Source organism: Typha angustifolia, chromosome 1 (genome assembly GCF_048772165.1).
Source record: "Typha angustifolia cultivar Huaian chromosome 1, ASM4877216v1, whole genome shotgun sequence".
NCBI lineage: Eukaryota > Viridiplantae > Streptophyta > Magnoliopsida > Poales > Typhaceae > Typha > Typha angustifolia.
Window position 1 is genome coordinate 5,851,514 of NC_133239.1, and position 21,487 is coordinate 5,873,000.

The 21,487-nt window shown below is 37.0% G+C and overlaps 1 protein-coding gene across 1 annotated transcript; it reads left to right on the top strand.

Moving 5' to 3' along the window:
- Positions 1–16,579: 16,579 nt before the first annotated feature.
- LOC140767757 (high-affinity nitrate transporter-activating protein 2.1-like) lies at positions 16,580–18,202 on the top strand. The gene is made up of 2 exons (XM_073107793.1): positions 16,580–16,798; positions 17,498–18,202. Exons 1-2 carry the CDS (start codon positions 16,654–16,656, stop codon positions 17,968–17,970), a joined length of 618 nt encoding a protein of 205 aa, XP_072963894.1. The 5' UTR covers positions 16,580–16,653; the 3' UTR covers positions 17,971–18,202.
- The last annotated feature ends 3,285 nt before the right edge of the window (positions 18,203–21,487 follow it).

Below are 21,487 nucleotides of genomic sequence, written 5' to 3' on the forward strand. Positions count from 1 at the left end.
TATTTAAATAAAATATTATAATTATTTTAAATTTAATCAATATCCGTTTAAGATCCGATCTTTTATCCGAAAATTATTCGTATCCGTTTAGTTAGGATATGGTTTTAAATTTTGCTATCCGTCCGATATCCGTATCCGAACTAAAAATACAAATCTGGATATGGGTTGAGCACTATCCGATCCGTTTTCACCCCTAACTACATTGCATCATTTTTCTCTTGACTCCTATTCCACATAAAATTCCTGTTATGCATTGACTTGTTATCGTACTGGATATATGCATATGATTTAGCATTTAGAAGGAAAGCATGAAATGTGATTGATAGGATAGTTGATAGAAAGCATGAAGATACCCGAGTAGGCGCTAGGGTTAGGGGTGCTTGGAGTGATGATTATGGTCGCTGATATGTGATATCTCGTGGCCCATGTTCGAGGTCAGTTGAGTCTGTGCGCACAGACAATCGGACACATGCCGTTCGCCAGGGCATATATGACGAGTTATCTTCACGAGGTTTCTATCAACTAGGAAGGGTGCCTAGTCTAGATGGAGTATGGTTATATTTGAGATACTCTTGCGGGTAGCGGAGTATGCTCTGAGCCTTCGGGCATGATGTTGAGACCGGGTATCGGGTGTTGACTGTACATAGTGGTCTAGTATGATGATGACATATGTGGATGACATTGATGACTGAGATGTTGAGAAATGCATATGATTTTATTATCATCTGATTACCTGATTATTGAGTAGTCAATATACATCATATATGGTTGCATTTGATATCATAGAATCATCATGGTCGGTATGCATCATGTGTTATATTTGAGAGAGAGTTATGATGATAGTATAACGTGGTGACATGTTTACTCATTGCCGAGGATTACATACTTTTATCAGTTATAACATGTTATTTACTTTTCATTTATATATTATTGAGGATTCATTCATATACACATTCATGACATAATGTTCTTTCTGATTCATATTATTTAGTATATGATTTACTCTCTATTTGACATCACTGATTTAGTGTAAGGTCTATTCACTGAGTCTTTTGCTCATGACCTTCTTTATTTCTTTTCTAACTCTCTCAGATATGTGGTACGTGATAGCAACTTGAGATATTCCGAGAAGATATGTTAGATTGATGAGATGAGCTATAGATACGAGACGGTATAGATGATAGTTAATATAGAAATTGAGTTGTACCTATAGTTGATATTTGTATTCTTTTGTATTTGACGATGAATTGTATAGTACATGTCAGATTATAGTGCACTTGCGTATCCGTTGTTTAGTTGTATCGTGATGGTTCATTGTGGCCTGTGTGGATCCTACTAGATTAGGTAGTGGTTATTGTGGACTTGGATATTCATATATTAACAGATTTATTTGGTTTTGAATTATGTGAGTATGAATATGTTAGCAGGTATTATTTGATGATGTCATGATTATATGTGCACAGAAGTGTATCTGTGCGTGACGGGCCCCGCCCGACCTATCACGTGCATCGCGCGTGCCATGTGGGCGCGTAAGCGTGCATGTGCCCGTGCCGGGCGGGGACGTTACAGTCGGTCTACCACCATCCATCATCATCTAGGATCTCGTGCCTCCATTCATGGATCCATAGACAGATTCTCTGATATTCGTCTACTTCTCAGATGATATCTCGAGATTCCATCATCCGATTTTCCTAAAATTAGATTTGTTGGAAAGCTCTTTTCTAGAGTTACAACATATCAATATTGCATATTGATCCGATGGCTGCATTTTCAGGGATCAATTTCTAAAGTTTTGTGCCAAATCTTATCCAGATCTAAAAACGAGATAGATCAAACTCTAGCCTAAGGGGAGATTATATTATAATTATCTGTCTCAACTCTGAATATCATCCAGGATGCTGGACTATGATACCTGGCTCCAAACTTAATACACATCATGCAACAAGCTTAGAGTATACCCTGTCATACGCTAAGAGTATCTCTAGAGATAGATCATATCCTGCCATACGCTAAGGATATCTTAGAAAAAAAATCATACTCTGCAGTACGCTAAGGGTATCTCAGTAAATAATCATATCCTACCAGACGCTAAGGATATATCAATGATAGCTGTATTCTGTTATACGTTAAGAGTATAACCATTAGCCATTACCATACTCTGTTATATGCTAAGAGTATGTCCAGTACTAGTCCGAACTAGATATCGTTCCAGTCATCACATCACATCACATACACATGTATTTTCATTCCAACAAATTATGTAACTCAGGAATTTATGTGGTAAAGAAGCTAAGAGAAAAATAATGTAATGTAGACTCCAACCATGTATCTAACACATGTATACTTCTACTAGTCTATCACATGCACCCTCATGATAGAGATCATCTTGACATAAAATCATAATAGTATAGTCATCTCTAATCATCTTTATATATCACCAATGTACTCATATCCTAGGTCAGCCTAACCAAATGCATGATAAAATATGTTCGACTAAAATCATCTTTAGATAAAGTTATATAATCATGCTGAAGGTCAAAACATGCATATACATAATTATATAATATATTCTAATTTGAGAAAGACATCTAAAGAATAAGACTACTCACCTCCGATCATAAATGTAAACAAAAATGTAATTACAACTAATTTATCATTCTTACTATTTCTTAATTATATAATATAAGAGATAAGCAAATAAATAGACAAGCCTATTATTTTATTCTATACAAACTAGTATAACTAAACCAATAGAATTACAAACTAGTTATATATATAAATAATGAATATTAGGATATATTTATAAAGCTCACGACTATAATTAGTGAAGCTAAGTATTAATCTATCATATGCAAGTAAGCTTATATGTAAATAATACGTATATTTAAGTGTTTGTAATATAATTAATTATTAATTATACTAATTATAATTAGATAATAATTATATTACCGAATATATATATATATATATATAAATTAATATAATTAACCTAATTAAACTAAAAGCATTAATTAATGTAAAATCCTTAATTAACAGAAAAGAAATAAGAGAAAAAAAATAAAAAAAACTGCTACAATGTTGGGCTCGAGCTCTACTACAGTGCTGGGCCGAGCCCAACACTATAGCAGTAATGAAAGAGGAACTAAGGAAGAAGAAAAAGATGGGCAGAAGAAGAAAGAAGAAAGAAGAAAGGAAAAGAAAAGAAGATAAGAAGGAAAGAAGAGAAGAAGAAAAGAAAAGAAGAAAAGAGAAGAGAAGAAGAAAAGAAAGGAATGGAGGAGGAGGACTTGGTGTGGGGGAGAGGGCACTGGCTACTGGTGGCCAGCCAACGGCCGGCCTCTCGCCAATGGCTCGGCTCCGGCGAGCCCGAGCACAAGAGTGCAAGAGAGAGAGAGAGAGAGAGAGAGAGAGAGAGAGAGAGAGAAAGAGAGAGAAGAGGAGGGAGGAGGCTCACCGCGTCATTGGAGGCGACGACGGCGGTGGCTACAGGCTGACATCAGCAGGGGGAGGGAGAGAGAGACCGAAAAAGAGAGAGAGAGAGGAAGAGAGATTTAGAGTAAGAGGGGCATAGGGGGTTGGCGGTGATGCTGGGGCCTGCTGTGGCCAGCTACGGCGGCGCTAGGGGGTGCGTGGCACCCCCATGATGCACCCATTTGCATGGGCACGAGGTCGACCATAGTCTATAACATATATTTTTTTTAATTTTTAATTTTTTTTAAGGATAGGTTGTTATAAAGTCAGCCCTATAAATAGATAAGTATGATATTAGGGTTTGGTGTGGAGGCCAATTGCAAGAGATAAAATGTAAGAGACTTTTGCATGAGGAGAATGCTTTATGAGATAGCACTCCTCTATTGTATTTTAGAGAGATTTGAGAGGGGGAATCTCTTTGTATATACATCTTTATTTGCATTGGATTAGTGAATTGAAGTTTTACACCATCTGTGGACATTGACACATCGCCGAATCACATAAAATTTATGTCTCTTTCTTTTCTCTGTGATTACTTATATTTGAAGCTACTTATTCATGGTTTGATTAATCTATGAGATTTTTCTACTATAGCCATTATATTTGTGATTTTTCCTATTTAGATTGTATTTGTCTATTACTAATTCCATTGAGATTATTAGTGTTTGATTGGGGATTCGCTTTTACAGTCTTATTCTGCACAACATTTTGAACATGATGTTCCTTTGCTATAGATCTCAGAAGTTAAGTCTACTAAGGAGATCAAAGACCAAGTTCGATTTTGAACACTTATTGTTAGAATTTAAGTGGAGTTTCATCTTCTACCCTAGTTAATATATATCCAAAGTCCCACTGTAGTGAGATATGGGTGATCCAAGCTGGATGACATCAGCTAGAGTCAATTTATTGACATAAAGAGCAATGCATCATAGAGGTCTTACGTGTCTAGTTGTAACACCCCAAATTAAAAAAAAAATCCCTTTGACTGACGCACGCACCGACCCTGCCACTCTGCCCACGTCCTCTCTTCTCCTTCTTCTTCCCTTTCCCTTGCCGCGCACACCACCTTCCCCATCTCCTCTATCTCCTTCTTCCCCTCACCGCAGCCATCCTACCCCCTCTCATCTTCTCCTCCACCTCACCTCTCTCCCTCTCTCGCGGGTTGCCGACGCCGGAGCTGACGAAGTGCTGGAGCCGACGGAGCTCCAGAATTGACGAAGCCGAGCGCGTGGATCGTGGTAAGCCTCAACCCCCGTTAAATTCGGTAGTTAGTTCCCTCTCGTGCTCAACCTTGGCGGCTGACGGCCCCGCGTCCGACCACCAGTCTGAGGGCTCCGATGGGCGGAGAGAAACCCCCCTCCCTAGGACGGCTTCGGGCCCTTGGTGAAGGGTGGGAGGATGGACTACCCATGGCCGCCGGCCATGGGGCACGGTCGTCGCCGTCGGGTCCACCTCCTCCCCCTTTCCCCCCTTTTTCCCTTTCACTTATCCATCGGTCTCGTGGCCGTGCTGCCGACCTCGTGCTGCATTGCCGACCTCGTGCTGCGCAGCCAGCCTCGTGCTGTGCCGTCGGCACCGTCGGCCTCGTGTCGCGTCGCCAGCGTCGCAGCCCTCGGGCTTTCCACTCTCCCTGCTGTCTCCCTCCCTCGAAAGAGATGGGGGTGGGAGATGGGTGTTGGTGGGCTGCAGGCCGCAGCCCACCGACCTAGTCTCTGGTGGGTTGCAGGCCGTAGCCCACCTGGCCTTGGACCCGGGTGGGCTGCAGGCTGCAGCCCACTAACCCAATGTTGGGTGGGCTGCAGCCTGCAGCCCACTAATCCAACATTGGTGGGCTGTGGTTGGGCCCCCAGCCCACCAAGGCCCTCTTGCTTATTGGGTGGGATTTGAGCCTACCCATTGCCTCTAGCCTAGCCCATTTGGGGCCATTTGGACCCTATAACCATGTTTATCTTTTTTTGACCTGATTTAGTTAGCCCGATCCCTCGTAATGATAATTTAGTATCATGTGAATTTTTAGGATAACATAAGACTCGCCCTAAGAGACCCTGACTCATGTATTTGCCAAACATAAATACGCTAATAAGATAATTAATTCTATTAGTTCGCTAATCTTACGGCTTACTTGCGTGAATTAATAGGATTGACATCGCGTGAGGGGGATTTTGGGATTCCGGAGAAGCTGGCTAGCTGACGAGATTTATATAAAATCTAGAATAATGCAGTTTCAGTCATTATACCTGCCATGACAGTATAGGAAGTGTCGGTATTAATACATGCATTTAGTATACCATGTTATGTCTTTACATATGCAGTTATTGATGATTTGCTCATTGTGATATTATGAGAATGTTAATGTAGCATAAACATTAGTGTGATGATGCTCTATATGTATACCTGTTGTGAATATAGAATGTAACGATCATGATAACTATGACATGCTTTATACACTTATAGATATTGCATCACTTCCACCTATCATTAGTAGTCGGATCCTGACTAGGCAGTACCCTTACTCACTCAGCCCAGGGTTAAGGGCAGAGTGTATTTTATATGACTATACTTAGCGGCCAACACCTGAGGTTAGGAGCCTGTGTGGTATTCAGGTAGTTACACTGCATAATCAGAACTCGATTATGATGATAGAAGAACATGATTGTGAGGCGGGGATATAACTCTAGCGGTACCCGACGACGCAGGGTTAGGGTGTCCGTTGATGAGCCGAGGGCTCCCGATTCTTCCGCTGAGGGTGGTGATGATTTAGAGAGAGTGAGATATGGGCTTACGACCGGGGTTCTTAGTCTGATGGCCAAAGACAACCGGTCACCTGTAGTGTCGCCATACACGTGTAGATGACATTACCGTTAGATGTGTATATATCCCCTCGATGTATGATATGATGGATAATTATTTCTTGAGAGTATTTACCTTATGTGGTGAATAGCTCGGTGAGCGATGATAAATATAATTAATGCTTTGGTAGGCAAAAGATGACTAAACTGCTCTTTTATTGCTATACATGACATGTAAACACTATGATTGAGATATGTACGAATAAGAGATTGCATCAAACTTTATATATGTGTGGACTTATCTTGATACGTTAAGAACTAGCATGTTCTAGGATAGTGACTGATAATCTTTATCGATTGTATTGATTTAGTAACTCATGTTAAGCCATCTCAATAAGGATATTGTTACTGCTAGCAAATATAGGCATACCATGCATATACACATGCGATGTCATTAATTTAGATGGTATGGATCCTACTCGCTGGGCTGTAAGCTCACCACCTCTTGGTGACATTATTTCAGAGCTAGGGGACGCAGGTGCGGGTAGCGAGGAGTAGCTGCTTTTCTTTTTTGTATGTCTTCTAGTTGTATTAAGCCCCTACGAGGGCGTTATGATTGATGATGTATTTTGGACTTTAATATTGTATTTTGGATGTATATTTGGAAGGCTTATTATGGCCTGTGGAATTTGTATCCGGACTCTTATGGTTGAGTTTAATTATGGTGAATTTGTGCTGTTGTGTGCTTTGTGAAATCCTTGTACTGACAGGTCATGTGATGCACCGCGTGGGGAGATTTACCCACGCGGTTTACACGTGTATTTGGAGGTTTGGGTGTTTCACTAGTAGTGGAGATTTATTGCAATCTACGTTTTATTAGATCCACAACTTTCTTTCTCTGCAAAGAGTAATATTTTTTCCAAACTAAAAAAATTAATGATCTTTTGTATTAATTATTTCCAAATTAGAGGGTCTTTTTAGTATGGTAACTACCTCAGATAACTTTCATTTGGTATAGAATTGGTTCATCTTATTTTAAAGAGATTATTAGATGAATTTGCTTACAGAGAGTTAATCTACAATTAGACCACCAATTTTGGATGGGTTTAATTACTCATTACGGAAGTCTAAGATAAGGCCAATCCTCAAATATGTAACTAAGTCAGTGTGGCTTTTGATTATCCATGATTGTACTCTATTTAGGATCTTGTTAGATGATATATCTAAAATAGAGGCAATTGATCAATGGGACGAGTCTAATCTAAAAACTTTTGGTCAAGATAGTAAAACTATTAATATAATTTTAATAGAGTTTCTCAACACTACTCTAGAAGAATTTGTATTTAGTAAGGGGAGAAGGAGGATGCAAAATATATAGGAAAATAAAAGTTCATTAATTACCTACCACAGATACAAAAAACATTAACTAAGAAGGTTGATCAAAGTCCAAAAACCATAATAGTTAATCAAGGAAGCCTTTTTGCAACTAATAGCAAAACCCAAAACTCAATATGTATTAGCAAGTTGATACTCAGCTTTCCAGCCAAGTGTACCAAATGCTCACTAGCTTCATTAGTATTTTTTTCTCTTTTCTCATCTCCCTTGCAATTATCTTTCACCTAAATATCTCTAATGCTTTTTGGAATCCCAAAATTATACGAGAGATCCATAGTTTTTTTTAAGGATATCTCTAATGTGTTGATACATTTCTTTTAATTTTTATAATCTCTATTCAATTTTTTTTTTTATCTTTGGCCAAAATCTTATTATTATAAGCTAGCCCTAAGACCACTATAAAAATTCCACAATGGAATCTTCTTAACCTTCAATAATCACCCTATAAGTTCTTCTACCATTGCTTAAAAACTGATACAAAGATTTCATAGTAAAGATATTAAATTCAAATCTTCACCCATAACAATCTTTACCATCCTCACTAAGTTGACAATTCTCAAACAGTAAAAAAAAGAAAGATCTGCTACTCCTCAAATTACAAACTATCTTTAACATTCTCCCATAACTAATAGACCACATAATGTCAGTCCATGCATCAATAGTGACCTTCTCATCCTAAGCAATTTCAAAAAGGTGAAGAAACCTAGTTGCTAATAAATATCCTTTAACCTAAATATCAAAACTTTCCTTTTTCTTTCTAATCTTATGAGAAATGCAGTATTTAAGTCCCCCTTCTTGAGCCATTGCAGTCTAGATTTCTACCTCCATCTTATGTTCTTATAAATTACCAAACTAATTGTGGCCTCTCCTCTCAAGAGTTCATTTTCAAATAGATCCCTATTCTTGGCAACTGTATCGAACTCCTCAATAGTAGTAAGATACATTTTCTTCTCCTCCATCTTTTTAATATTCTTCATATTAAGGCTGAGTATATCATCATCCTCCTCATCTAGTACTCCACAGCATAAGACCCTCCACAGCCTCCATCTACCGCTTCTCAGCCTAGCAATTATCTTGAAGCAAATAGTTTTTAAATTTAGACATAAATTTTTTGTAGCATCTTTTACTTTAATTTCCAAAATGAAAGAGAAATGTTCAAACTTATACGGGCAATTTGCAGCAAAAACCCTTTAATTTTTTAATTGGTAGAAATAGGCTCTCAATTTATCAAATTATAATTTCGGATATTTTTTATTGATTTAGTCCTAACAAATTTTAAAAAGACTTTCATGTCCTAAAAAAACATAACATATCACTTATGTAATTTATAAGCATCGACTATCCAAAATATACGCTCTAATTTAAAGAAAAAATATGTATCAAGATTCAATGCATCACTTATATAATTATATGCATTGCCTATACAAAAGGTACGATCTAATTTTTAAAAAAACATCACGCATCATCTATGTAATATATACGCATCGCCTATGCAAAATGAAAGTTGTAATTTTTAATAATACGCGTATTGAAATTTCAAAAAAATGTTATGCATCACTTATGTAATTTATACATATTGCTTATATAAAATATACACTCTAATTTTTAACAATGTGCATATTGAGATTAAAATATTAAATTAGTCTAAATCAGTAAAAAAAAAGGCCTGAATTTGCAATTTGATAAATGAGGGTCCTATTTCTGTCAATTAGAAAGCTAAAAAGCCTTTTGCTATAAATTACTTGACTCATACAGAGCAACAATACATTAGGAATATAAATACCAAGAAAGATAAAGATCCTGAATTTTTTTCAATTCTTCATCAATCATAATGCAATAACTTAATTAAAAATATAGGATGCTATAGAGGTAGGGGTGAAAACGGGTCGGATTAACTCCGACCCAACATACTATTTTATCCAATTCAGATTGAATTCAAATAAAAAATTTCTATCCGATTCGGATACGGATTGAATTTAAAAAAAAAATCTTGGATACAGATTCGAAATACGGGTTGAATAGAATTTTCGGATTCGGATTCGGATATTTGTTTACCCGCACATTTTTTTTGAATAATTTTACAGTTTTTAGTTTACTTATTTAAATAGTGAATATTGATATTATTACTAATGATGTGTTATATATTATTTGTAGAGATTAATTTCTCTAATTTTATATGTATTTGACATAAAAATTTATTTTTTGTGAAAATCTATTTTTGTTTTAATTTTGTCTAAATAAAATATCATAATTCGTTTAAAATTCGATCAACATCCATTTAAGATTCGATCCTCTATCTAAAAATTATCCGTATATATCTAGTTAGAATATGGTTTTAAATTTTACAATCCGTCCAATATCCATGTCCAAATTTGCATCCGGATAAAAAATATGGATCCAAATATGGGTTGAACACTATCTAGTTGTCCGTTTCATTTTTACCCCTATATAGAGAATATATTGATAAAGCATATATTTAAAACCTTTAAATGAATTGTATTTTTTAACAAGAAGCGCATCTTATACAAGTAGCACATTCGCGAAAGATAAAAAGATGATATATATATATATATATATATAAATATATATATATAAATAAAGTAGAACAAGCTAAGAAACATTTGCTGAGTAAAATGTTAAAATCAAAATGTATATGGCTTTAATTGTAATTTGGTTGTTGATGCATAAAATTATTTTTCTTACACTAAAAGGTTACTTAGGTGACCAAAAATCTAAATATGTGCTTACAGACTAAAAGCTCCTTATGCATTAAAATTAAATCTCTTTCTTTGCTATAGCCCAACCCACCACCAAATTTGGGCTGGGCTACCTGTAGCCCCACCCACCACAAACTTGGATTGGACTACATACAAACCAATCACACTACAAACTGTAGCCCAACCCGACACTTGGGCTGAGCTGCACCCAACCCAACCTAGAACATGAGTGTTCCCCAGCCCACCCCGGCACACAGGTTGGGTCACAGCCAGCCCAACTCGAAACTCGGACTAGGTAACACCTAACCCGAGCCCGAGACACCCCACCCCTCCCTCATTCCTCACCTCAATCGAAAAGAGAGAGGAAGGTTGGCTATTGGTGGTCATTGCCGTCGACAATAAGAGTCAATAGGTCGACTGACGCCTCGTCAGCGAAAGAAGGCACTCGTGGTGCCTACTAGCTGGTGGGGAAGGCAACGGCCAATTTTAAATTAACATATTTTTAAATTAAACGTACTTGACGAGGGAGGGAGCTTCGACGCTTTGATCCTCGAGTCTGTGACCTCAGCGGTGGTCCGGCGCAATGACATCCGAAAGGTGGCTAATGATAGCTAGGGGTGGGAGGGAGGAAAGTGGTGCATGTTCCCGGGCACATGCGTACCTAATTTTTTTTTATTTTTTAGTTTTTGGATGTTAGAAGAGGCCACTTAAGTTTTCTTGAGCAATGTGTTATGTTCATTTGAATGGCTAAATGAGAGGAATATTTCATTGGCTTTGTTTAATCAGATTTGCAACAAATATGCTTTCAGTAAATTGATTAGAAAATGAAGATGGGTTTGAGCCCAAGTGAAGTGTCATTAATTTAAGGGTTAAAATTAAATATGGACTTGATCCATCTCCCCCCTAAGTGTCTAATACCCTCTTACTTAGCACTAGTTCACAAGGCTTTCCAATTCCAAGATGATCCCTTTTTGGTTCTCTCACCCTAAATGTTAAGAGATCCATACTTTAGTTTCATAACATCCATCTAATAAGCATCATAATAGTTAATATATTTAAAATATTTATGTCCTATCAGGAGGGTTTGACGAATCAAAGATCTTGTATCGCCAAACACTCACCATACATATATATATATATTCCGAAAGGAGTTTTTTAGACCATTGTCATATAAGCTAAATTGGGTTACATGAAGCATCCACCTGCTCTCTCGACCAAAGACCTAATGTCTTGGTGCGAAGAGTGTGTTGGGCCAAAAAATGAGCCAATCTATGTTACAAACCATATTTAGATTAATCCAGATATAAAAAATTATAAAAATTTAGATTGGTAGCCTCATGAGTTAAGGTTTTAATGGCTCTAGTTTTACCTAAATTGGAGATCGGGATGAAAAGCTAAAAATAAAATAGTGGAGATATATTAGAACGGGGTAAAATGGTAAATATTCGGCATTGCGGTGGTTATCAGAGGGTGGCGGACAACCAAGGGTGGTGGTGGACGGCTGTAAGGTAAGGTGGCTGCTGGTGGAAGAAGGTGGCTAGGGTTTGGAAGGACAGGATGCTTCTATGACTATGATCTACTCTTAGAAAAATAAGGCAATCTAACGGCTACGATAAAAGATAAAGACGATAAGAAATATTAAGCTAGCTAAACTCAGATTCATTCTATGATAATCAATTAGGGCTGCACTTCACATATTTATAGAGGCTAACCCTAGATCAACTTTTATTAGAATTTGCCTTATTAGCTTATATTAAAGATAAACATGACCTAGAGATAAACATAACTTAGCTAAATCAGTATTTCTTATTTTTCTCAAAATATTTAGAGTTTTAATCTGGAGAAATCTTGAATACAAAAGTTATAGATTAGGATATCTTCAATTTTCTCTAAGTTGTTTTGTAATATTAGGTTGAATGATGAATATCTACAGAATATTTTTTTAAAACTGCACAGGAGTTAACTGAACTGAACTTAGATGATTAAATAAATTCTAATCTATTTAGACTCTAACTAAACTACATAAGCAGAATAAAAAATATAACTAGATTCGATCAATCAAGCCCCTATGATGTGATCTGACCTGACCCAGATTGCATCAATCCACCACACTTCCGTTCACTTTGTCCTCAAGGTGTAGATGGTGGTTTCCAAACCTTTGTTCGCTCTCGAACTTTATGTCCTCGATCTCCTTATACGTCTCATCTACCACGTGGAAGGGGGCCCCATGGTGGTTTCTTATCTAGGGCTTGCTAGTTTGAGTCATAGTCTGCCCTAGCTGAGGTTGACTCCGACCAAATCCTAGCCACGGGCGGTTCAAGCCAAGGTCTTAGCTCATGCTATTTAGGCCAAGGTTCGGGTGTGGCTAGTCCAAGGAAGGCGTTGATGGTGGTGGCTTGGACCGAAAGTATTTGGATCACAATCGGTTGAAAACTAGGATTTCAACATTTATTTTTCACTTCGACCAAGGAAGATGACAATGGGGCTAGGGGTTGCTCCGGCGTTGCTACAATGGAGGCTCAATCTGCAAGGATGGAGGGTGCTCCACTGCAATCAGAGAAAGGATAGTTCCTGCGGTTTAGATGGTCTTCATTATTTCACTATTATTAGTACTTGAAGGTGAAGGTTGTGCCTATTCGACGATGGCCAATGGCGGCGGTGGCATAGAGCAGTGGTAACAAGCCTGAATAGCTGCTGTCAAGGTTTTGAAGAGCCTTCCTGATCCTTTTGGAGCTCTTCTACATTGTTATAAAATTCTTTAAAAATTGCCTTCACCCATGCCGGCGGCTTGTTGTTGACATTGGTGGTGGTGATGCCATTAGAGAAGACCTAGTTGGTAAGGAGATGAGTTCTTAGTTCTCGATAGCAGCGATCTCCCTCGAGTTAGCTTTGGATAACGTGTTTACTATTGTCTGAGGAACGTCAACTCTGATACCAAGATTACAAACTATATCTAGACTGATTAGGGTGCAATAAAATTATAAAAATTTAGATAATGGTAGCCTCATGATTTAGGGTTCTAGTGGCTCTAGTTTTACCTAAATCAGAGGTCGGGATGAAAAGTTAAAGATAAAATAGTGAAGATAGGTCAGAATGGGGCAGAATGATAAATATTTGACATTGCAGTGGTTGTCGGAGAGTGGTGGACGATCAAGGGTGGTGGTGGATGGCCGTAAGGTCGGGTGGCTGCTGGTGGAAGAAGGTGGCTAGGGTTTGGAAGGACGAGATGCTTCTATGGCTATGATCTACTCCTAGAAAAATAAAGCAATCTAACGATTACGATAAAAGATAAAGACGATAAGAAAATATTTAGCTAAACTCATATTTATGGATAATCAATTAGGACTGCACTCCACATATTTATTGAGGCTAACCCTAGACCAGCTTTCATTAGGATTTGCCTTATTAGCTTATATTAAATATAAACATGATCTAGAGATAAACATGACTTAGCTAAATTAACCTTCCTTATTTTTCTTGAAATATTTATTCGTTCTTCTAAAGATAGAGCCTTAATCTAGAGAAACTTTGAATATGAAAGTTATAGATCAGGATGTCTTCGATCTTCTCCAATGGTTTAGTAATATTCAATCTACTAGTAAATATCTACAGAATAATTTTTAAAACTGCGCAAGAGTTAACTAAACTGAACTTAGGTGATTAAATAAATTTTAATCTACTTAGACTTTAATTAAACTATATAACCAGTATACTTGATCCATCGAGCCTAATGTGCCTATGATGTGATCCGATCTAACTCGGATCGCATCAATCTATTGTTACATCTGCTTGTGAAGCCCAACTTGATCCATGGATGCTTTGAAAGGAGGAGCTTACAATCAAGGATAATGTGGTGAGTAGACCAATCCAGATTGATGTCGGGAGTGTTGATCCAGTTAACAGCAGCTTGACAATCGCTGAAGAGACAATCTTCGCAAGTAGCCGGGAGCTTGCTGATCTCCATTAAGCCTGCTAGGATAGCTATTGTTTAGCCTAATAATGGCTGAGACAGCAATATATGACCTTCTGAACAGTTTATCAATTAATCAAATAAATGTCTCTTCTTTTTATGCCTTTCTCCTCGAGGAAAACCGATACAATTTCGGTGATTTGGTCAAGAGTGAACTATGAATCTAGGTGGAGGTAACTAATAATTAGAAATGGCACTTACGATCGACTTAATAGCAACATGGCTACTACCTTAGTGGAAAGGAGTCTCACTTCCTTTCAGACAACTTTTTTGCCATAATCTGCCAACTCTCTTTTGTTGTCAAATGAGGATGCTCTTTGAAGAGATTTTGGCTCCTAAATTGTTGAAAGAGAATTCTCTGATATTTATCCTAAGGACTTCTCTCATGGAGCCCTTAACCCTATTCACAATATGGCACATAAAGAAAATATTATATTTCTCAATGTTTTCTTTCTAATCAAATGAGGGTGTAGCAAGTATCTAGGTAGATTTGATACTTCTAATAGTGTAAACTGACGTCTCCTCCACAATTAGGACACCATTAGTATATAGAAGAAATGTGAGGAGTTCTGAGCCTAAGAAGAAAAACATCTTAATCAACCTCTCTCTTATGCCTAGTTATTCAAATAGGACGACAGAATTAGGAGTACAAGATGAACAAATAGGGGGGATAATGTGTCTCCTTAGCAAACGCATGAATTGGGTTAATCCACTCGGTAGGTGAACTATTTATCAATAAGCCATACATGCATGACTATTACACTGTTACATGGTATTATATATATAAGATAAATGGAGTTAGATAAACAAATCCAACTATCATTTACTATAATTTTAAAGAGTATCAGAATAGGAAGATGAATTTAGATTTATCGATAAATTCAAATCCATATATTTTTAAAATACTGTTTTAAAATCTATTTAACATCTAGGATTAATCTTAATTCTGCTCACCATGACATATACAGGTCTATTAATGACTATTCAATCTTATTTAATGTGATATTTTAAAAATTTCTAAGTTACTTTCATGGATCCCTATAATGAGTTCATACATAATAGTTTTACTCAAATTATTTCTATGTCAATGGATATTCAAATTATTCCCACAGTAAGAGTATATTAGTAATTGCAGAAGTATAACTAGTTAAACTTTTGTGATGGTAATATTATGATTCTATGATAGTAACAGCAGGATGTTAACTGGATTACTTTTTGTTTGTAGAAACTATAAAAAATTCTGTACATTAGGAGTTTTTTTATTGAGAGTTTCCATATAATAAATATCAAAATTCCATAGCCTTTATGCTAATTTATTAGTCTTTACTATATAGTCTCCAGTGCTTAATTGGCATTTAATTAGTGGCTCACTAGAACCATCCGAATCTTGGTAAATTTGGAGATCTTTTTTCTCTATAACCAGAATCTCTGGGATATCTTCATTGGTCGTATCAAATTCCTTCTTCTTATTCTCTCTGTACTCTCGTTATCCTATCTTTCTCTAATAGAATAACTCGAAGATACCACTCATATAAATAAACTAATACACAACTAAACAAAACAAAAGGACAAAAGAAGAAGAATTTGGCTGTCTTAAATATTTTAGAAAGATAGGTGGCTTTCTGAGATCTTTTATTAACAGATGCGTCTTAATTAATTTCTTGTTTTTAATTGTCCAATGCCTCCGAGCCTTGTGGAGAAAGGGCACCAAAAGTAAGCAATGTAGGTCCCATATATATATATACACACACACACGCTATTTGTAATTCAACCCCTTAGTTTTGCCAATAATTTAGATATTTAAATAAGAATAGTTTATTAAAACACTAAGTTTATCTTTTAAAATACCTAAACTACTCTTGCCTTTCAAGAATAATTTTTTTAATGATATTTTAGTAAATTAGGGATAATTAGTCAACTGATTGCAAATATTTCAAGGATGAAGATGAGGTGTTAATTATAAGAACACTAAAATATAACCATCTGATGCCATTTTACATTAGCATGACATGTCACCCTAGGTGAAGGGCAATCTCTGAGAACAAAGTCAAACGTTTCCTTATGTCCTTTGGCCGAATCCAAGAGTCACACATAACCTTGAAACGAATGGATGTCGGAAAGTCTCCTTCATCCTTTGGGCCACTTAAAGGACCCTTTGATTTTAATTCCATAATTAGGCCCACCGAGCTCTCCATTGGCCAAGGTTTGGGTCTCTATATAAATGAAGTCAGGACTGCGACGATCTCTCAACCACCCGAGTAGCTCAAGATTGAAAGCAAGGAAGATTGACTTCTATTTTACACAAAGGAAGATGGCTGCAGGCTTGAGATCATCCATGGCTGCCACTGTTCTCCTTCTTCTTGCTTGCTATGTGGGTCCTTCAATGGGGGTGCTCCTCTCCAAACTTCCCCAAAATCTCACAGTTACTTACTCCCCCAAATATGTTGAAGGTGAAGGTGTGTATTGCTCTCATATTACAGCTTTTATGATATTATTTTTGATCAATTTTCAACTTCGGGTGATAAAAAAAGATCTACCTATTCATTTTCTCTGATGTATATAGGTTCTTAAAATCTATATAAAAGTCATTAATGGCAGTGCCCAAGAAGGAGAAGAAAGGACTGAACGGGATCAATCAACCAAAGAAAGATAGACACTATAGTATTAGATAATAAACTCATTAATTTTATTGTCGGGAGAATAGTCAAATATCATACAGAAACTCTCTATAAGGTCTAGGAGTAGGCCGCTATTATTTTATTCTTATTTGACTTGCAATTCAGATTCAGAATTATTAAAAGAGGTCGTTCTCTAACAGTTTTCAGTGAGTTAAGATCACATCAGAAGATTCTGAGATAATATATATATATATATATATATATATATATATATATATAAAGTTATTTATTTAAGTCAAGTTTAGTTTGGTAGATAACTCGTTGATACAAAAATTTAAATTATTAGATGACAAATTAATACTATATATCATACCTTTTTAACTCTGTAGCCCCTTACGTTATGTCGATGGATGAGCTAACAAGTCATGTTGGCTTCGATCGACCAATAGTATATATCATCTCTAGCATTCCAAACTTTCAAATTAATCCCTCTAACGTTGGCATATCTTCTACAATTTGTGCACAAAAACTGGTCAGTTCTGTATGCCGGAGAAGACAAGATCACCGTAACATGGGCACTGAAGAAGACCGTCCCGAGCGGCGCCGATGCCGGCTACAAGAAGGTGGAGATCAGCCTATGCTTCGGCCCAGTGAGCCAAGTTGACCGCGGGTGGCGCAAGACCAACGACGACCTCAAAAAGGATAAGACGTGCCAGTTCACGATTCTGGAGCAGTCCTACGCCGCCGGGGAGGGCACCTACGAGTACACCATCGCCCGCGACGTGCCGACCGCGACCTACTTCATTAGGGCGTACGCGCTCGACGACAACGACGTAAAGCTGGCGTATGGGCAGACCACCGACGACAAGAAGACGACCGACTTGTTCGACATCAAAGGGATCACCGGGCGCCCCGTGTCGCTCGACATATCGGCGGCTTGCTTCTCTGCCTTCTCGGTGGTGGCTCTGGCGTACTTCTTTGTGGTGGAGAAGAGGAAGGCGAAGAAGTAGGTTGGATTAAGAGGAGTTTGGCTACTGTTAAGGGTGTAAAAAGGTCTTGGAAATGGTTGACGTTAAACTACGGGACCGAGGTTCAGAATAAGCTGGGCGAGTACTTGTATCTTGTTTTCTTTCTTTTTTGTTCTTCTCTCTTTTATTTGCGTCAGATGAGATATGTGATGATGAAAATTATATTAGTGTATGGCTTAAAATAGGTTTGTTTGAAAAGCAGTGATTCAAATCATGCTAATGAATTACTGAAATAAGATTCATCTCTAAATCCATCATACAATTTCGACCGTTAGATAAAAGAGAGAAATAGTGGTAATTACTGAATCTTGTGTTTACAAACTTAGAATAAAGAACACCTAAATAGTTTACAATTTTCACTTTATTAACCTTTCCCACTTCATACTGAAGATATTATATGAGCTATCCTTTATAATTTTATGTAAGGGTAGGCTATCTAAGAGGATAAGTAATCAGCTACGGAGAAAAGGAAATTCTAAAGGGGCAAGAGGAATTTATGGGGAGAAATATACTATAATAAAAAGGAATTAGCGGGAAGTTAATAGTGGCCTTTCGAAGTGGCAATGCAGAAGTACAGTTAGAGGGACATCGAGAGCAGTGCAATCTTGCATCCACTAATTTGTTTTTCAGACAAGGAGATATAGCAGCTACTTCATATAGCTGGTTGGAACCTCGATGGAGTGATCCATCTGTTTACCTGCCAATTTAGGTTCTATATTATAGGAATTCAATGAGATGTCTGAGGAGCCGAAAGGTTTCTCCAACTAGATCTCATAAGCATCATATTGAGATTGTGCCTTCTGCAGGATTGGCGCACATGTGACCAAATCGCTAGTCACACGTTCAAAAAATTGTTTGCATTAATGATAGCCATGGAGATCATTCATCTGAGCCATAATGCATACTACTCATCGACGTTGCTAGTGTGAAAGAAAGGACCACACTTTTGTATAGACCAAGTGCACTGAATGCCATCATAATCAAAAGCTAATATCTCATTCCAGTAATCAATTAGTTGCTGGATGAATTAGCAAAGGTGGCATACTTCTCCAAATTAAATTTAAGGGTCGGATATCATCAAATCCGAATGCACCTACCAAACATGCATAAGATGGCCTATGACAAACACTATTAGGTTTTAATTATGTCTTTCGACCTCGTCAATGCATCAACGATCTTCTAAAAACTCACGAGTAATATATGTATGCCTCTATTGTAAATATTCATACTTGTATTCTTCAATGATTTCTTGGTGTATTGTCCTACAAGAGATGACAATTTGAAACACAGTAGGGAGATGTTATTGCTACTTTGCCAGAATCATCTAATATGTGAAGATGTCCAATTGTCTTTGGGGGTCAGGGAGAGTAAATTATGTTAGGCATATTATTTTAGCCATAGGAATTGAGATAAAATCAACATGGTAAAATGGCCACTATCGACAAAGCCAAAGAAGCTATGTGGCTTCTTTAGTCTCATGGGCTACTACTATTGGTTCATCAAAGGATATGAGAAGATTGCTGTCACATTGGCATTCTAATTAAACGAGGGTGAATTTAGATGGATGGACAATACACGAGATACATTTGAGAAGTTGAAGGCCACCATGAACTCCACTCCTGTGCTTAACCAATTTTTAGCGATGTCTATCATCAAATACAATGCTTCCAAAGCCAACATTGGAGCCCTACTCATGCAAATCAAATGACATGTAGCCTACCATAGTAAGGCTCTCTCTCTCATAAATCTTGTAACTATCTAATTATGAGTAGGAGATGCCAAGCATTATTCATGTTGTCGCAAAGTGGCATCTATATCTCATCGGTTGTCGCTTCATTATTCTTATTGATAGATAGAGTTTACGCTACTTCTTGGGGTAGTAGAAGTAGCAACAATGAGTATTCAAGCTACTTTGAACACGATTATAAAATGATGTATAAAAAGGAAACAAAAAATAGAGTGATAAATGCATCATCACGGCAATCCAATCCAAGCAAGCTAGCGACTTGATCGACCACATTGGATCTAGAGGAAACCGAATTATATGAGGGCCCCCAGTTAGAGATTGTACCTCACCTTGAGGCTAAGGTGGATAGAAACTTGGTGGATTGTTACGGTTTGAGTCCAAACTAGTTTGACTCCTCGAATAACAATAATTTATAGTCTACGTAGCTCTATAACAATAATTAGTGAAAATTATGACATTAGAAAGATACATTTGATAATGTTGTGATCTACATTTTTGGTATTCAAGACTTTAGTCACATTCGGATTCTATATAAGGCATAATCATGATTTAATAAAAGATAGATATGAAGCTAGTTAGAAAAATTTCTTATGGCTTATATTAATCTTAGCCCCCCATTCACTTTAGAAATAACTTTTTTTATTCCAGAATAATAGCTGAATACTATAATATCCTTATTCTAGAGTATAAATATTATTCATCAAAATTATATTTTATATCACATACAAACTCAGTTACTAATTTATTTATGGTATATATCCTATTGATCTACTTTATATCAAATCAAAGAGTATTCATGGTAATTTCGTAAGAAACAAAATACTTTTATTTTATATCACATCAAAGATAATTATTATACCTTTATTTTAGAATACAATTGAATACAAGAATATTTATTTCTAGAATAAAGACCTCATTTCGAGAATAACAAAGAGGAATATGTATTCTAAAATTAACCTTATTCCTAAACTAAACGATGCCTTAAGTATTAATTATTTAAATTTTGAATGATCACTCTCTCTCTATCTCCCCTACTTATGACCTCCCGCTAATCTTAGCTATCATCTCCCCTTTGTGTCCTTCCCCTGTTGGCCCTCTTTTTAGCTATGTAATACATTTAGTTAGGGACTTTTCTTATTGCATTAGTTGTTTATTTTTATTAAAATAATTTTTTGTAGGTTGCATTCGAATGCGGTTGGGAGTGTGTTTGCACGCCTTTGTGAATGCCTGCATTAGGTTTTCAAATATAGAGAACACAAAATGTGCGTTTGAAAGCGGTTAGGCGTGTCCATACGTCGCGTTCAAACGCCTTCGTCGTGTTCCCACATACAGAGAACACCTTTTGATCGGGCGCGTTCGAACGCGATCGGCGGGGTTCCACTAGGATTAGGGTTAATTATTGTTATTAGGGCTTATTGATTAGATAAAGGTGTAGATGGCAACCAAAATCAAAATACTATTAAATTATTAATTTCTTGCCTTTTATCTTTTCTCTAATCTCTCTAGCCTAATCTTTCTCCTCCTTCTTTACCAACCTACCACATCTACCGTTGGCAAGGTCTCTCCTAACTTTTAATCTCTCTCATCTGTCAAGTCCTCCTTCTTCTTTGGGATCTTGACCACTTTCTTCCCCTTCGTCTTTATCACTTAAATAATATCAACCATCCACCTTCATCTCCATTATCATCCATAACCCTAACATTCACTCCGCCCATCACCACCACCATCAACCGCACTAAATCATAATTTATT